Here is an 18,208-nt window from a genome sequence, read left to right as displayed (position 1 = left end):
TCTCAAAGTGTTGAAACAGTTTATTCATGTAAATATAAAATTCCCTTATTGATGAAATGGAAACATCTGTGTAAGATCACTAATGTTTATATGGTTATTGATTAATGGATTTGTATCATAATAGGTGGTTGTGTGTGTGTGTATGTGTGTGTGTGTGTGTTTTTTCGTGTGCAGGCACGCACGTGCATAGGCTACATGATACATCACTTGACCTATGAGACAACAAGTTTGACCTTTAACCTCTGAACTCTAACCTCTTTGATGAAACGTGAAGGTAGGGATGTCTCACTGACTTGTGAAACGCAAACACAGAGACCATAAAAGCAAAATAGAACGTACATAGAAAAAGCAGGAAACATATGTTTTTTGTATTTTTGTACTGTATGTGTATATACATAGACAAACTCACGATGTCACTACTGAGCTAGCCTCTATTCTGCTAGCTCTTGTAACTAAGTGCAATCTCTCATGCAGCAAATCCAAATTTACCAAAACTCATATCTAAGGTAATATTTCTAGGTTTTTTATGGGTAATCTGCTTTCTAGCAGATCATGTCTTGGGTTAAAATGAGTATGTTTGTGACATCACAAAACATGGCTTAAATAAGCATGTGAGTGACATCAGTGTACAACAACTGTATGTAAATAATGTTATATTAAAGTAAAGTAACATTAAAACAACGTGAACATTTGGTTTCCAACTAGACACAAACTGTGGCCTCCTAGTTGAAGGTTTTTAATTTGAGCCATCCACCTCCCTTCCCTATGTGTGTCACTCTTTATACTATGTCACTTGCTCTCAGCATCAAGTATTGCCACTGTTAATACTGGAGATCAATAAAAGCCCGGTGTGTATCATAAAGACACTACAGGGTGCCTTTGGCGTCGATATCGCACACTGAGGGGCATGACAAAGCGTCAGTTTGACGATCTTGAAAATGAGATCTGGATATAATTACATGAAATATTAGTATATGCAGTTTTAGTTAAGTTCATAACCAGTAGTGGAATGTAACTAAGTACTATTTTGAGGTGCTTTATTTTTGTATTTCAATGTTATACTGATTCTTACTTCTATGCCACCATGTTTCAGGGGCAAATGATGTCCTTTTACTTCACTACATTAACTGCATTCCTTTAGGCACTTGTTACTTTGGAGATTTAGATTATTAATTCAAAATATGACAACTAATGAAAATTGATTTCGATTATCACAGGTAAATCAACCTAGCTGTATATAGAGCAGTTAATAGCCTCACCTCTAGCAGCTGAAGCATCAAAGCAAAAAACATTGATGCATCAATAGTTGTGATCCAGTAAAACATATAATTTTGGATCATGAGTACTTTTATGCTTATAACAGAGTCATTTTACACTGTCATATTGCTACTTTTATGGTAACAGATCTGAGTGCTTCTTCCACCACTGTTCATAACTGTGTTTGTGTCTTGTAAGACTTATCCCACTCTCTCATGCATATCAACAACTGATGGTCTAATGTATCACATACTGTACAAGTGAGACTGGTAACAAACACACACACACACACACACTATGTTTATGGCACTGTGTTTATGACTCATGCAGCTTACAGATGACAGCATTGTTGCTCCATCAGTCTGACCATATGTTACTACTAAGACAAACTCCATAACAGAGCTGCAGCGGCTTTACCCTGCATCCACTTGGAGAACAGCTTGGTCGATGTATCAGTCTACTGTGACTGATAGCAGGGGGGAGCCGAAGGCTTTAATGGCATCTATCTGGTGGCCGACATCAATAGACCCTTTACACAAAGATAGCTGATGTATATTTGTCTTAAAAGTAAAGACTTCCTGTATCTTTTCTGTTGTGGTTGGAGGTGGCTGCAAAAGTGATTAAATCAAAGGTACCAAAATGCTTACAGCCCTGAAAATACTAGAATGTCTATCTATGTAGAAGGACACATACATATTGCACACACACACACACACACACACACTGGGCTCCCCGGTCATTCCCTTTGGCTCCTGATGTCTGTAGGATTAGGGAGCAGTTGGGCCTGTCAGCACCTCTCCCACCAGGCGTTAAACAGATTGTGTGGAGGTGCCAACAGCTCTGTGCAGCACCACACTCAACCTACTATACTGTAAAACAAAGAACGTGACATACTGTTACTACGGTAAAAACACCGGACTCCATTGTGAAACACAGCACATGACATGCTGTTACTATACTGTAAAACTGTGGGCTCTCAACTGAAAGAAAAAAATCTGAAGGGCCATAAGATAATTCAAGGGAAAAAAAGAGAAAAATGTGAATTAAACAATCTTTAAAGGAAAAATATTTGGTTGAACTTTTTTCAAGTTATATTGTCACTAAAATCCTTTCTTCACCAAAATTAGCATCTATATTTTGTCAACAGAATGCTGTAAGTAAAATATCAGGTTCAGTAGTAGGTTTAAATAGTAACTGAAATGTAGACCTTCACAGAGAATAGCTTGATTCATTAAAAAGACATTAAAAGATGGTGTGATGCCACCTGATTGGTTCCTCTGCTTGTGCTTTCTCATTCCAGGGCATCAGGCTTGATTGACTGTAATCAGTAACATGGGACACACCTGGGCCCAGAGTGCACACCTGGGATGGTTCAGCAGTCAGTCTGGGCTGGCAGTCCTCCTCAACACATCTCTTTGCTTTGTGCAGCTTTGTGTCTTTTGTTTCCTTTACAGCACACCTTCAACCATCCACTCCCTACACCAGTGACTACAGAACCCTCCCATCTTTTTTTGACTTGTTTTAATTATTTTTTTCCGTTAGTAAATCACTTTATTTGGTAATTTCCCCTTCTGTCTCCCCGTTTTAGCTTAGCCTAAGACCTGGGTTGTGAGTAATGAAGGCTTGATGCAGGCTTGTCCGGGATTGGAACACTGGATTGCTTGCAAATAAAATACAATAAAATTAAATTAAATTAAGTGTTTGCAGCAATTAAGACATCACAAACTCAAATTTAATATATATTTTATCTATTTAAGGCCTAATATTGATACAATTGAATTTAAGACATTTGAAGGCTTATTAATGACCTGCAGACATACTGTATTTGCTTGCAACCCCTTACAATAAAACAGTGACAGCTTGAATGTCTGTAGGTGATGACCAATTAAACCAGAAGGGGATTTTTCTGTTATTAGATTAGCCTGAAAATAATTTTTAAAAAGCACAAATAAAGAGAAAACATCAAGCAGAAATGTTTTGTTTTCTTTTTTCTTTTGACCATAATAATGTTGCAACCAATCAGAATTGTGATGTGTTGTATGTCCATATGTACAGCATAGACCACTTCTAAAGCAGTGAAGAAAGGTCCATTGCAACAGAAATTGTTCCAACAGCATCACAATAACATTGTTTTAAATATATTTTCACTCCAACAGCTGCCTCTAGCACTTAATTTTGTGCTTTCTAGTTAACAGTGAGGCTGTTTACTAGAAAGCACAATGTTCAGATTTTTTTGTGTTAATAATAGAACATGTTGATACATTTTTAATCTGGGTCTGGATCATATTACACACAGTGATTGTGTTAAGAATTTTCATGCTGAGCTTAAAAGTAAGTAGTCACCTTTTATTTAATATTACACATGTTGTGTGTTTTGTGTCTGCTACACTTGCATCTATGTGTGTGTGTATTCCTGCATGTAAATGTGCCCTGTATACTCGCGTGTGTGTCTGTGTGTGTGTGTGTGTCCGTGTGTATGTGATGGATGTCCCTCTGATGCCGTGGAGCGGAGTGTGTGTCAGTCCCAGGTGGTGTGTGAGTGCTCGTAAACAGTCTCTTTGATTGAGAGGCCGTGATGCCTGTTTGACAGGCGGCCTTGTGCCGCCAACAGAGCGCTGAATTGCCATAGTTACACAGCGTCATGTGGCCGTAGATACCCTGCACTGCCATGAATGAGGACGAAGGGGGCTGCTGCAAATTGAAGGTGGAATGGCCGCATTAATTAGCTAATGAGGAGAAGGTCATGAGGGATTTTACCACCACGAGTGATAGAAGATAATAAATATGATGAATATAAACTAAAAAAACATACATAGTGACAAATGTAACTACACTAAATGACATAATACTATGGTGTGGTAGGAAAACATATCAGGGCTCAAAATGTATTTAAGGCGTGTCTTTTCCAGTGGTACAAAAGAAAATATAAAATAAATTTACTTTTAAGTAATGGAAAAGCTATGAATAGATTTAAAAACTAGCCATTAAACAGATAATGCAGAGGGCTTTGAAAAACTTAAGAGAGGAGTATTAAAAGTCAGGTACCTTACTATTGCTACAGACTATTAAGAATATATGTATATTAAACAAAAAAGCCTACCCTATAATCCTAACATTCCGACATATGCCCTATGTAAGAGGAAATTCATTTCTTTTAAAGGTCTGTCTAAAATTCCACTTTTTCAGACCAACAAAAAACAAAACTGGTTGTTGTTTTTGCAAGTCATAGCTGTGTTTACATCTGCATTTTAGGCTCTTATCATGGGTCCTTTCTAGCAACCCATTTTTGTGTTTTCATCGGTTTTTGAAGCTTTAAACATGAATGTTTTGTAGAAATTTGATGGTGGGGATAGTGCCACCAAAAGCCATTGTTTTTTTTACTGTGGTTTGCTGCCTTTCATGGTGGGATGACGCTGCACAGTCCTTATGTGTACACAACAGCACATGGCAACCAACGACACCATCACGATGGTTAGGAATAGGCAACAAAGTCATGGACGGTTAGGTTTAGGCAAAAGAGGCACATGGTAACCTCAAATCCACACGGGAAGCGAACTTTGTACTCCATGAAAGTTAGTTGTTTGTGGGACCCATCCACCTCTTCACCCAGTCGCCCTATAAGTGCACTTGCACACCTTAAATTACATCGTTACCGGCAGCGTTATTACCTGATGCTGTCCTTCAGTGTTTCATACACAAGCGACCAGTTCCATGTGGCTGTGTTCTCAAGTGACGCCGCATGTGTTCATTGCATGTGGACGCACCTGGTGCCATCCAGCCATCCACTGGCGATTAATAGCAGTGCCACCGGTTCTGTCTGAGTGTTTTCATCTGACGCCACCCAGCCGTGTTCTGGTTGGACATGGAAGGTGGCTTTTGGCATCATGCTCATACACCAAAAGCACTGATAGAGCGGCCGTATTTGAAGAATTTGGAGTGAGAACGGGCTGGATAAATACAAGCATACGCACATGCACTTGCAGACCACACCTGCAGCATATCATATCATATAAAAATGTGTAATGCTTACTTTCTGCAAGTACAAATTATAGCAGCAACACTTCCATGTTTCAGTAACGACAGAATCTGTGACTCATCTTTCTCTTCAAAGGCTCAATAACCCTGACTTGACTTAAACATCACATTGATCATAAAGGCTCTGCTTCTCTTATAGCTCTAACAGGGTGAAGCCCAAAGGTTGTTATTCTAAACTACAGAGGACCATGCGTTTTGTCAATCCGGGCCTCTACAGCTGAGATGGAAATGATGAAACATGGAGATGTTTTCAAAGGTTCAAAGGGTTCAGATGTCCTCAGTAACAAAATGATTTTGAGTGTGATGAAAGCTAAAATTGAATGCTGCTACAAACACATACACACACAGAGCCCACACTCTCAGACACTCACACCTCATTCCCAGAAACATATCTCCTGTCACACGCACCTCGCTCGCTCTCAAACCCGCCGTGATGGAGATTAATAGCAGCATTTAGAGCCTGCTGAGCTCCACCTGTCAAGGCGGGGGCCCCCAGGGCAGCTCCGGTCTGTGCCTAGGAACGAGAGACTGTCCTGGGGCAAAATCCATCATGGAAGTCCGAGACAGGCTGGATCTCTGGAGCCAGCCGCCACAGCTGGACCACCGACACGGGGCCATCCGTCCAGCATGACAGGCACACAGAGTGAATCCAACTGGAGCAGACTCGATAGCTGCTGGATGGAGGAGTGTGGGGACCGAGGGGATGTGCGATGGCTGCATGGATATCAGGCGACTGAGATGTGTGTGTGTGTGTGTGTGTGTGTGTGTGAGCACTTTTATACACATAGTTCAAAATGTTACCCTTTAAAGCATAGGCATCTAATGTGATGTTTATCCTGTATGTATGTTGCAGCCTTTGTATGTGTCACTCTGACACTTTGTACTGTCTATTCTGCTTAGGTGATGTGATGTGTCACAGCAAACTTCTGCTGTCTAGTCCAACCAGATTAGGTGGTTGAAACTTGACTTATATAGACATTATATGTGGGTAATTTTTGCTTTTTATATATGTTTATATGTTGCTGATGCTATTTGCACCCAGGTGTCTGTAGTCAACTTTTGGGGCAGCTATGTCTACCTGTAACGTATCCTCATATAACATTCATTCACTCATCGCAGGGCCGACACATATAAACACATATAGACAGACAACCTTACAGCCTCAGCACACATGCAACAGAACATGCAAACTCCGCACAGAAGGGTCCCCGCTCACGGACCGAACCAACTGGGTTTCGAACCAGGGACTGTGTTGCTGTGAGGCAACAGTGCTAAGCAAGACGCCACCGTGCCGCCCCTCATATAAAAGTTTATGTGATATCGAACAAATTAGCGCCCCACAAATTAAGTTACGGACTTAACATAAAGTTACGTAGGTTAGGTTTAGGAGAGAAACATGGTGACATGTTCCTCACAATAACTCAGAGTTTACTTGGCTTTTATATGGTTCTGAACACCAGACTCCCAGGGGAAGTCCTGTGTTTGTCTGACCGATCTATCACCCCAACCTACTTCATTACATGGACTGGAGTTGGAATGGAGTTATTTATAAATCGTGGTGCATTACTTTTTAGGGGTATAGGTATGAACAGTATGATGATAACATGGACGGATTTATTGAGCTAATTTATGTTAACAGTGTGCATTCAGAAGCTTTCTACTTCCTTCAAACTGAAAACAATATGTCAATTATATAAAAATACCAAGCCAATACTGACTCACACAGGACTCAAAGTCTTGCGTGTGAATGTCATTATGTCATGTTGAGTCAGTGATATTCAGGAGGTGATGTATGTGTAGTATAACAACAAGTGGTAGCCTCTAAGATAAAAACTCATAATCCAATTCAAATTAGTTATGTAGCTTAAAATAATGTCAAATAGTTTTTTTTGGGTTGCTTTGTTAGGACGAGTCTTTAGGATCTGGGTGGCTGCAGCATGTTGACGGCTGAGGTTTGACAGCTGCCGTGACCTGTCAGTCACTTCTATTACAGTATCAACAACAGCACGCCCACAGAGTGCTGCTGGATGCAGACTGTTTGCCAGCCTCAGTGCAGAGGCAGAACAATGGCTCTTATTTCCTGCAGCAATCCTCCATCATACACCCCAAATAGTGCTTTACATCCTTAAGCATTTTTACCAAGGGGCCATGACTTTGACCTTTGCTCTGTGTTAAAGTTGGTTACTTGTGATGTCAGAAATATGTGTAAATAATACATTTGAATGTTGGGGTTCACCTCCAGATATTCATTAATATGCATTACCACTGTACAAAAAGGTTACAATTTTGTCAGTTAGGATGAGAAAGTCTTCTTGTCACTGAATTCCAATAAGTGCCACAGGTCTTTGGAGATCAACCATTAACATTATTATTCAAATCATACAGTAAGTGGCTTTGCAGCGCAGTGAAAATATGTTGGTTGTAGGAAATGCCCACCAGGGATGATGAACTCTGCAACGCAGAGTCCTCTCAGGGCAACAAAAGTAAAAAAAGAAATTCTTCAGCAACAATACAAGAAGCAAAGTTTTATAACGCCACTATGTTTGGAAAACATAAATATAAGTTATAAGTTGTATTCTGCAGTCTGAATTTGTTACCACTCCAACGCCAAAACCAAATTGTCTTAGCTTGTTTCATTGGTGTTTTTCAGAATAAAGTTGTCCCATTGGAAAAATCAGTTGTCTGAGTCTTTCTGCTTTTAAGGGCTAATGCATGGCCATTTTGTTCATAGAGGCTATATCCTATATAAGTTCTAATATGCCAATAAGACTATTAGTAAACTCTCAATTTTACTCATGTGTGTCTTAAATCAATGTACTTGCAAGTCCAAAAATATGAAAGACAGAAACAGTTAAATCTTTGTAGATAACAAACAATATTCAAACAGTTTCATGTCATCAAAACTTCCATCACAGACTACTGTCCATTACTGATGCTATAACCTTTAATACAATCATAACAGGGGTGTTTCTTTTTGCTTCAAGCATGCTCCTCTAATTCTGAATTATTGACTTAAGGCCTTTACACATCAAGGGAAATATCCGGCAGCAAAACTGTTCATACTGGCAACAATGCAAATTTGCAACAGTTGTCTCGGTTGCTCAATAAATGGTTTTCATGCAAATAGATCAGCTGTGAGTTTTTCATTGAGTTTCCTTTTAGCCAAATGCTCAGAGTGAATTTGGGTTCCCTCTGGTAAACATTTAGTGTATTTGTCTAGGGTTTTTAATGTGACGGTAAGAATGGAAGGAGTGGATTTGGTATGCACTGCCTTTGTCAAGGTTGAAAGTAGTAATAAAGTTCATTGTTTTATAATGCTTGAAAAGTACAGGTGCAGCGTGACCAGTTCATACCTTTATTCATAGTGCGACCTTGTTCCAGAATTGTTGCTTTTTTTGGCACATAATATTTGGACTAAATCATATGGACTTATTGTTAATATGCACGTATAATTTTAACCACTAATATTCCAGCAACGAAATACTATTAAAACTGCTCCATAAACTCCTCCAATGTCATTATAAAATACAAACAAGACACAACAAACAATAGCCACATGAAATATACTTTACCAAATTGTTACAGGTGTAACGGTCAAAATCTGACCAAGAGACTAGTCATCTACCAAAACAAGACAACAGAAATTTATTTGAAGTGAAAACAGAACTATCTCCTTAAATAATCATTAAATGTGTCTGTAATTTTAATTAGCAACAATATATTTCCTAACTGATAGCCTGCAGATCCCAGATCACATATAATGAGACAACTTTTGAACAATCTGCTTGTAATCATCGTCAGTCATCTGGCTGATGCTTGTATGAAAGATCATATGATTTTAACTTTATTTCCAATCAGATCACTTCAGTAATCAGATTACATGGGATTTGTGCTCCCTATCCACCGGGCCACTAACTGGAGCTTTAGATAAAGAAGCAGTGTGCATTATTTTTTGTAATCTGATTCCATGTAACGAGTTACTCCCTATCCTGGCGTATCACTAGCTGGAGCTTTAGATAAAGAGGCAGCGTGGAGAGGCTCTGTTGACGATCAGCACTGCAAAGCTAACGGAGCTGATGGCTATTAGCATAATTAATGTCATCGCCGTAATGCACTCCATTTCTGAGACAGCCTGCCTCACACACACACACACACACACACACACACCAACACCCTTACAGTTGTATACAGACAGCATGAAAGCAGAGACATAATCAAATCTGTGATATAGAAGTCAAAGCTGTCATGTGTGATTTCTCCTGTTGTGATGCTAGCATGTCTCTGTGATGACAGTCAGTCACTCACTGGTATCTGCAAATCACGAACATCATGTCCTGAGCATTGAAATAAAAGCACACTCTGTGGCGTATTATGTTAAAAGCCGGGGCAAGATAGGTTAGATAGAACGTAGGCCTGTGTGTTAAAGATAGCACAGGATGCCTGAGGGGGTGTGACAGAAAACCAGGGCTGCCTGCTCTTTCTCTCTCTTGTTCTTTTTTCTCCCTCTTTTTTCTCTTTCCCAACACCTCCCAATTTCTCTCTTCCTCTCTCTCCCTCTCTTTCTCCTCTCTGCACCACGCAGCTATAAAGCAACTGTAGCTCTGAAGGCGAAAGCACACAGAGCGAGCTGGATCTCTCTCAGATTCCTCTCTGCTCTTAACCATTTCAAATCTCCAGTGCCAAGGACACCGAGCGAGCTTAGAGTGTGAAAAGTAAAGCCACTTAGCGGGGAAATAAGCATATCACATGGAGTGAGTTGGCGTGGCTGCATTCACATCGACAAAATGTGTTGGTGATTTGACACAATTTTTGCAACCTCTGCCAAGATTTCATGTTCTCTGTCTTAAAAAATAAACACATTTTGTCCTTAAACTCACAACAAGCTGGTGTCTGGGTACTTCCAAACTTGCAGCAATGAGTTTATTTCTGTGACCTTGTCTTTAATATGATTACATAACGTGGTCACATGGTTGATCACAGGTAGCTTTTCTCACATGTGCACCAAATTTTCGACAGAGCTTGTAAAAGAGCAGTGATGTGAAACAAGTCGCTCACTGTTTTCTTTTGAGGTAATTTCAAATAAAACAAGCTAGTCACTGAGAAGAGTGAAAGCTCATGATGCAGGATGAAAAGAACATGAACACACAGCACAGAACAAGGACACAAATCAGTTTTCATAAGTTAAACAAACACAAAAAAATCAACATTTTTTGGGGTCTTTTTTTCTCTCTCATAGATAATAATGGCCATTAGTTCCATTTCATTCAAGAAAAAGGAGCTTGACACCCAGCAAGTCCCCACTCTTGTTGCTGTTTGGCCTTTTGTTCACATGACAACGGCGTTTTGGGGGCCTGAAAATACCATGTAAACTAGCAATGTGCAGATCCTTTGAAAACGGTGGCATCATGGCCAAACTTTGCTGATTGGCAGTAGTGTTCATCTATGTTGTGTCGGTACAAAGTTATACTGCTCTGGCATGCATACTACAGCGTTTTCAGTTGTTTTTTTGCAGATCCCTGTATGCGAGGATTGTTTTCATAATGTTATCATGTGAACAAAGATTTTTCTAAATACGCAAAGGCTTTCTCGTTTTTAGTAGAGCCCTTCATGTCTAAACGTGGCCTAAATCTAACCACACATTAACCACAGTTCTGTTGAAATTCTGTTTTCAATGTATCTGCCATATAATAACATACAAATATCATTTATCTGTGTTTTGGAGGAATGTACAATACCGACATTTATTCTGGCGACTGGGTTGTGATTCATTTAATCAATTGGTCTCAGTCTTTAAACAACTGATTAGTCATATCAGGTGTGCTCTAGATTGGTTGGTACAAAAACTTGCAGCCACATTGCCCCTTTTTTTGGATAGTTTGGACATCCCTGAGTTCAAGATCAAGTTCAAGAAGAAATCGTTATTGTCCCCCACGGAGCAAATTCTTGTGCAGCCAGCAGAAGTGCATTAGTGCATACAATAAAACAATATATTTAAGTTAGTTCAGGTCTAATACTGTGTTTTCTCGCCATTTTATTATTGATTAAATAATTACTGACTAAGCTCATTTAATAGTTCTGACGTGAGTTTTCCCACTCTAGGTTTTGCACCTAGTTGCTTGTCGATTGCTGTTACCTCCATCGTGTCAGCTGATCCAGACTTCATAGAATCTTAGTTACATTTAAAACTTTCATTTTTACCCAAAGACAGTTTTTAAAAAAAGGCTTTCGCTTTACACCTTGTTTGTATAGTCTATATGTCATACAATTCTTATCTTAACTTAATCTATAAGCCAGTATAAGACTTTTCTTGCTGGACATTCTGGTTGCTTACAAATGTGGAGCTGTATAAACCACACCATACTCTATCTTTTTGTAGTTGTAAGCCTTTTTTTAGGCAGCCTGCAGGGTTTGCCACAGGCTGATGGGCATAACAGCGCAGGCCTGGACACCATTTTCTTTTCTTTAACTTAGACTCTGTCTGAGACAAATAGGAGAAGCCACGACATCACTATCTCAGGCCTGAGAACCCAAAAGCCCGACCTTTTCACTCCAAAGAGGGTCAAAAGGGCAGAGATGTAACAAAGGGCAGGCCTTGACAAAGCTTGAGAAGCATAAATAAAAATGTAAAGAAAACAACTGTAAAACTGCTGTTTAAATAATGACCAATAAAGTGGTGTAATATTTAAAATTTTGCAAATGTATCAACCTGTTTAACAGTGGTATAAAAACTGAGTTAGCTTCTGTAGCAGATTTAAGATGTAGAAAAAGAAGGAGGCCAGATTTAGTGCTTAGGGAAGCTGAGAAAATGTATTGATGTAATGTGAGATTTATTTAAACAGCTGTCTGTCTATTATAATGTTTCAGCTTCACCTGTGCATAGTCTGCTGTGATACCTGCCTCTGTTAGCAGCAGAAAATCCCCTTTTTTGAACCCCAAAATAATCAGAGATGGTTTAACCTGCTGTGAAGCAAACGCAAGGAAACAAAACATTAGTAAAACCTAGCAAGGTATAATTAAAGTACAAACTTTGAGTTTCAAGTGTCATGATGTACATTTTTGTATGAATTATATTTAATTTTAAGATGAGTGACCTGACATTATGTTGACAGGAGTTCTTACTTATTAAGATACAACATTTAAATGTCATGAGCTCTATGTGAACTCCAACATTTGCTCATTTTTCTGTAATGTCAGATCTTGAAATTTGTTTCATGATGTAAAGAGCTTAGTGTCGCTGTGTGGGTACACATGAGGGTGAGGTGTAGGGCTGGTTACAGGTTCTCTTATGATAGTTTTTAATGTTACACAGAGGCCTTGTGACAATGGATAACCAGGTGTGGGACGGGATCAGGCTGGATGGCTCAACCACTGTGACAATGTGAGGTCACGATAACAGAGAGTCGTGTCACAGCGTCCACACCACAACTGGATACACATGAGTGCACACAATCAAACACAAACACAGTGCATGAGTAATAGGTAGGTGCTTATTATGACATACATCAAACTTTGGAAAGAGTGTTCACTCAGCAACATGTGTCATTCCACGTCATAGTTACCGCTCAGATGTTTATTTCAATGCACCTACAAAGTCAAAAATGCCAATCAGAAGCAACCATATGCATAAAAATGAAAGCTTGAATTTAGACACTGGACAAAAAGTATCAAAACATGGTGTCAAACTTATGATGACAAAACCATGCCACTCTTCTTGTGGCAGTTAATGAAAGAAGACCAAGTGAATTGTGGGAGAAATACCACAAATGCACTGAAACTATGTCATCAGCACATGGCTTTGTCCTGTGAATCAGGTGAAAGTAGAGCAGGATTTTTGTCTGATTCAGGATGAACATGGATCGCAGTATAAATGTGTCCTGACCCTGTGCAGTCTGAGTGTGTGTGTGTGTCTCTATTGCAGTTCTTGTGAAAAACAGCAAACTTTTAAGTGTTAAGCACTTAAGTTATTTTACACTTAGGACTTGTATGTATGATGTTAAAGGAGATATGTGCTACATTTAGTGTGATTATTGCTGCAAACGACTATTTACTGTGTAAAGATATAGTGGAATAATGGACTGAAGTTACACTACCTCTGTGTGTGTTGTAATCTAAGCTTCTCTGTGGTTTGTTTTGGCGAACTGGTCCAACTACAGGTGCATAATACTGTATTTGCATTCACATGTTCTAAACATTGAAGGGAATGTGTCTCCTGCGCTCATCCCTAAAATCTATGGTGTTCAGACAACTCAAATGCTCTGACTTTTTTCACATGTAGAGCCACTTTAAAGTTAGAATTAGAAACAGGCTACAGTATTTTTTTTAATTCTACCTAAATGTTTCAAATTTGGCATTACACATAAAAAGACATTTTACAGCTTTTTTTTCCTCTCTTTGGTTGCAAATATACTCACACTACAAGACACAATATTGCATCAAACATTACACAATGTTGAGGTTTGTCTTTCACATACACTCTCATTTGTCTCTCTCTCATGCACAGACCTAACACTATTCTTTCTCTACAAGTTTCACTGGTATGTTATGTAGGCCAAAGTCAGTTTGTGCCATGCTTAAACTAGATTTGTCTCCATCTCAGCTCCAGCACAGACGTGTGCAGCAGTTTCCCATTTCTTCACAGTCACCATTTCAAACACAGATGACCATGGTCCAGATTTAACTAAAAAGACTCAAACAGGTTTGACATTTGTGCAACACCCTCAAGGAGTCAAATGAGGAACATGGAAATTACACATGTAAACCCCTCGTACATTAACAAGGTACTGGTTCTCACCAAGACACCAGACTGCATGTAGTGCAGTCTGACCCCAACTTCAACATTGTCTAATACTGGACCATCTATTTCTCAATGTGTGTCCTTGTATCGGGACATATTCCTTGCCCTGTGCAAAATAATGCACTCCAATGTTCAGTCAAACTTCAAAACGGTTCAACAAATCAATGGGTATCCATCTGTTACACACACAGCAATGAAGATGCAACAAAGAGGGAATTTGTACTGGTATGTTATGTAGGCCAAAGTCAGTTTGTGCCACATTTAAACTAGATATTTCTCCATCTCAGCTCCCACGCAGACCTGTGCAGCAGTTTGCCATCTCTTTACAGTCACCATTTCAAACACAGACACTGCAGGTCCAGTTTTTAACTCAAAAGGCTTTAAGGTTGGAAATTTGTGGGTCAAGCCAAACGGATCAAAGAATAAACATGAACATTTTTACATGTAAACCCCTCAGGCGACCAGGTAATAGTTCTGACCAAGACCCAAGACTGCATGTGGTGCTGTCAGACCTCAACTTCAACATCGTCAATTACTAGACAGTCTATTTCTTGATGTGTGTCCTCTATTAGAAATTGGAACAGATTCCTTGTCCCATGCAAAAAAAAAAAAAAAAAAAACACCAATATTCAGTCAAACCACACATGATGGTTCAACAAAAAACATGCCAAGAACAATGCAGGTACGTGACAGTAATGAGTATCCATCTGCTACAAATACAGCAATGAAAGTGCAAGGAAGAGGGGATTTGTTCTCAAAAGAAGGTAAAGTGACCTTTTAAACTGACTGATTTAAACTGCTGAAGCTTCACACCGACATTTTTTACGTGGAATAAGGATTTTGTTCCTCATTTCCTACAGTAGACTCGCACAGGTTAGTTAAGTACTCAAAGACAGTAAAGAGAAGAGGGAGGATTACGAGGATTACTATACATAGACAAGGGCAAGGAATGCAAAATTAAGATTTTAGTGTGCCATCGATCTTAAGGCAAACCATTTGTCATGAAGATAACTGTGTCAAGTTTAACATTTTTGTTTTTTCTTTCACATCTTTCCTGTCAAAAGAGTGTGAAACACAACAATTACAAGGTTACAACAGGACTGGTGACCTTATGAGTCAACTGTATACCATACTTGACCATGTGTGTCCTTTGGGTTTTGGTGTAGCAGTTTGCTATGTGAGCCAAGCTGCTTTCTGCTGGGACAATTAAAACACCAATCTGCACACCCGCCATGACAAACCAAAATGACCCAAACCTTGGAAAGGACAGCAACCATTTGTTGGAAGCTTCATCCAAATCACCTGTTAGGAGGAAGCAGCATTCATCTCTCAAAATTTCATCACTGGGTTATTTAATGTGAAGAGGTAAAGAATGCTGCAATATAGACGGAGCAAAGGTGTGTGTAGGTTCCAGAGAGTGAGCGTTTTCAAGTGTGGATTTGGATGCAGAGTACATACAGAATAGTGTGGGCATGAGAGCGTATGTGTAGGCATGTGAGTGCAATGCAGGACTGTGTGTATGTGTGTGTGGGCACGTAGGAATCGATCTGTGCCTGAGCGAGTGTTGTTGGTGTGCATATATATATATATACAAAACTATATATATATGTATGTATATGGCATCTTCAGTGCATCTCTGGCTCACCTTCCAGGCAGCAGGTCCTCCAGAGGCCCGAGTGCGTCATCACCTCCTCGTTTTTCTTGCTGGTCTCGTTCTCGTTGGTGCTCTTGATCTTGCAGACGCCACGCGAGTACAGCCAGTAGTCTGTCCCCACGGCGATGGTCATAAGGCTGAAGGCGGCGAAGGCCCCCACCGTGGTCAGCAGCATCTGAACTCCGCGGTCAAACACGCCCATGTTGCCGCATTCCACGAAAGGGGGGCCCCCTTTCCTCTTGATGTACAGGAAGTAAATATTTGTGAGTTTGCGTCGCCACGCCAGCTCGGAAAACGGGGGGTGGGCGGCGTCGGGTGGAGGGGGGGGGGGGGGGGGGGGCGGGGGGGGGGGGGGAATTAGGGGAGCTCGGGGGAAATCGTATGGTTGGTTTTGGGGTGGAACAGCAACCAAGTGAAAATTAAGACCGGGGTGAAGGTTTTGGGGGGCAGCTGTTTGGCCCAGCAGACGGGTCAAACAAACTTTGGCGAGCGTGACAGAACCCTCAACCCAAAGGTTTCTAAAATCTAGTCCTCAAGTGGCAGTAAGTTGCCCTGCTTTGGAAAAAAAATGTTGACCTAAAAACACAGGCTTCTAGCAGATCCCACAAGAGACCTGGTCTGCGATCTAGGCCTACTTTGTTGAGTTGGAAGGCCTCTAAACGTCAAACTCTGAAGAAGGCCAAGATAATGAGAAGATGGAGGATTTTGCTCTGTTTCTCTGCCTGAATTTGGCTTTCTGAGCTGACTAAAGAGGTTACATGTATTACAATCCTCACAGCTTCGACGGTGATGTATGGAATGATGTGCATGTAGCGCTTGATTTTTTCTCACATAGGCTGTCACATACAGCCCACACTGTTATTCTCCAGCACGCACACACACACACACACACTCACAAACTTTCACTCACACACACCTGTACACAGACTAACACACGCATGCACGCAGTGTGAATTAATTCATACTGAAAAGGGATGAAGAAACATGGGGGTGTGGGGGTGGAGGGTGGTTAAAACTAACACAGTTGGCGGCCTGATTTTTTTTAAAAATGGCCCTAAAAAAGGCAAACTCCAACAGATGATGACACAATTCAGGATCTGACTACCTTGATGTTACCCGGTGGATCAGTGAATTATGGAGGCTCGTCTCAGGCATTTCTAAAGAATCAGGCTATCACATGTATTCTGTGGGAAGAGGGTGACGGGAGACAGGCAAGACAGACAGGCAGGGCCCGGAAAATGTTGGGGGAAAAAAATGGATGTGCTGAAAAAAATTAAAATTCAAACCAGCAGGATCAAGCGCTCCCCCAAAATCAAGGACAGAATGATAAATAATGCCCAATAATCAGCCGGTACCATGACTGCCATGAAAACCAGCCATTCCTTAAGAGATGAAGGAAAATAAACCAACCAGGGACGATTAACCCCTCTCTCCAAATCAAAAAAATCAAGCCAAAAAGAGGAAGAAAAAAGATTAAGTTAAGAAAATCAAACGACAGCCTGCTTAGTTTTCCTTTTTCCTAAAATTCTGATCCCCAGTTTCCATATGTGGTCCCTAGACCTTTCTCCGGCGACAGTGGAAATCTGCTATAGGGGGATACAGGCAGCGGTACCGACGGCACACCGCGGAGAGAGGGGCGCATCCAGGCGGAGAGGCCGAGCATCACCGGTCATGCAGCCGGTCGCAGGAACGCGGAGGACACGGAGGGATGGACGAAGCTTCCCGGAGCGTCAGAGCCTCTTCCTCCAGCATCCAAACGATCCTAGACGGTGATATCACGGCCAACCGGAGCACAACGAGCGCACATACACGCACAAGCCGTTTACTGTCATCACATGAAAATCATAAGAAATCATCAAAAGCAATGTTTTTTTTGTCTTTGTTTTTTGGCAGGCGTGGGGGATTTTGTGCGCAAAAAATGATAAAATTTCAAGCCGAGCAACACATCAATTCCTTGGTTTCCTCGTTTTCTTCTTCGCAGAGCTGAGATAGAAGTGGAGAGAGGAGAGGAGGAGGAGGGGGTGGATGATGGTTAGAAGCAGCGGATGAAAAAAATCGACACAACCATGGGGAGAGAGAGGAAGTGAGAGAGAGAGAGAGAGAGATGTTCCGTGAGCAGCAGCAGCACTTTACGCAAAAACAAGCGCACTGCAAAAAAAAAAAAAAAAAAAAAATCCTTTTCAACATGCCAGTTCATCTAATGCTGAATCTCAGTATTACATTTTTGTTCTGAACAAGAGCACACGTGGCTTCTCGGTGAAACATCTTCACGTTTTCCACGTTTTCCATCAATTTGTTGATATAGTCTCCTTGATTGCGAAAAAACTTTTTTTTTGTACAGAGACCTGCAAACAAAGAGGTAGCCTAATTCATAGTGTTTTACATGATGTAGAGTAAATAATGCATTCAAATAACACATACATACACAACAAAAATATGTATATAATAGAATGTAATACATGAAATAA

General features: G+C 40.5%; 1 protein-coding gene across 1 annotated transcript in view; it reads right to left on the bottom strand.

Annotated features, from left to right (window-relative positions):
- The window catches only part of LOC121942461 (voltage-dependent calcium channel gamma-2 subunit-like), a 70,215-nt gene extending 54,201 nt beyond the window's left edge, over positions 1-16,014 (bottom strand). Inside the window, exon 1 of the mRNA XM_042485675.1 lies at positions 15,732-16,014. Within this exon, the coding sequence (XP_042341609.1) occupies positions 15,732-15,942 (211 nt within the window). The 5' untranslated portion in view covers positions 15,943-16,014. The remainder of the gene's footprint in view (positions 1-15,731) is intronic.
- Between the last annotated feature and the right edge of the window lie 2,194 nt (positions 16,015-18,208).

This window comes from Plectropomus leopardus, chromosome 4 (assembly GCF_008729295.1).
Source record: "Plectropomus leopardus isolate mb chromosome 4, YSFRI_Pleo_2.0, whole genome shotgun sequence".
Classification (NCBI taxonomy): Eukaryota; Metazoa; Chordata; class Actinopteri; order Perciformes; family Serranidae; genus Plectropomus; species Plectropomus leopardus.
The sequence above is the reverse complement of the archived record's forward strand: the minus strand, read 5'-3'. Positions and strand labels throughout refer to the sequence as shown.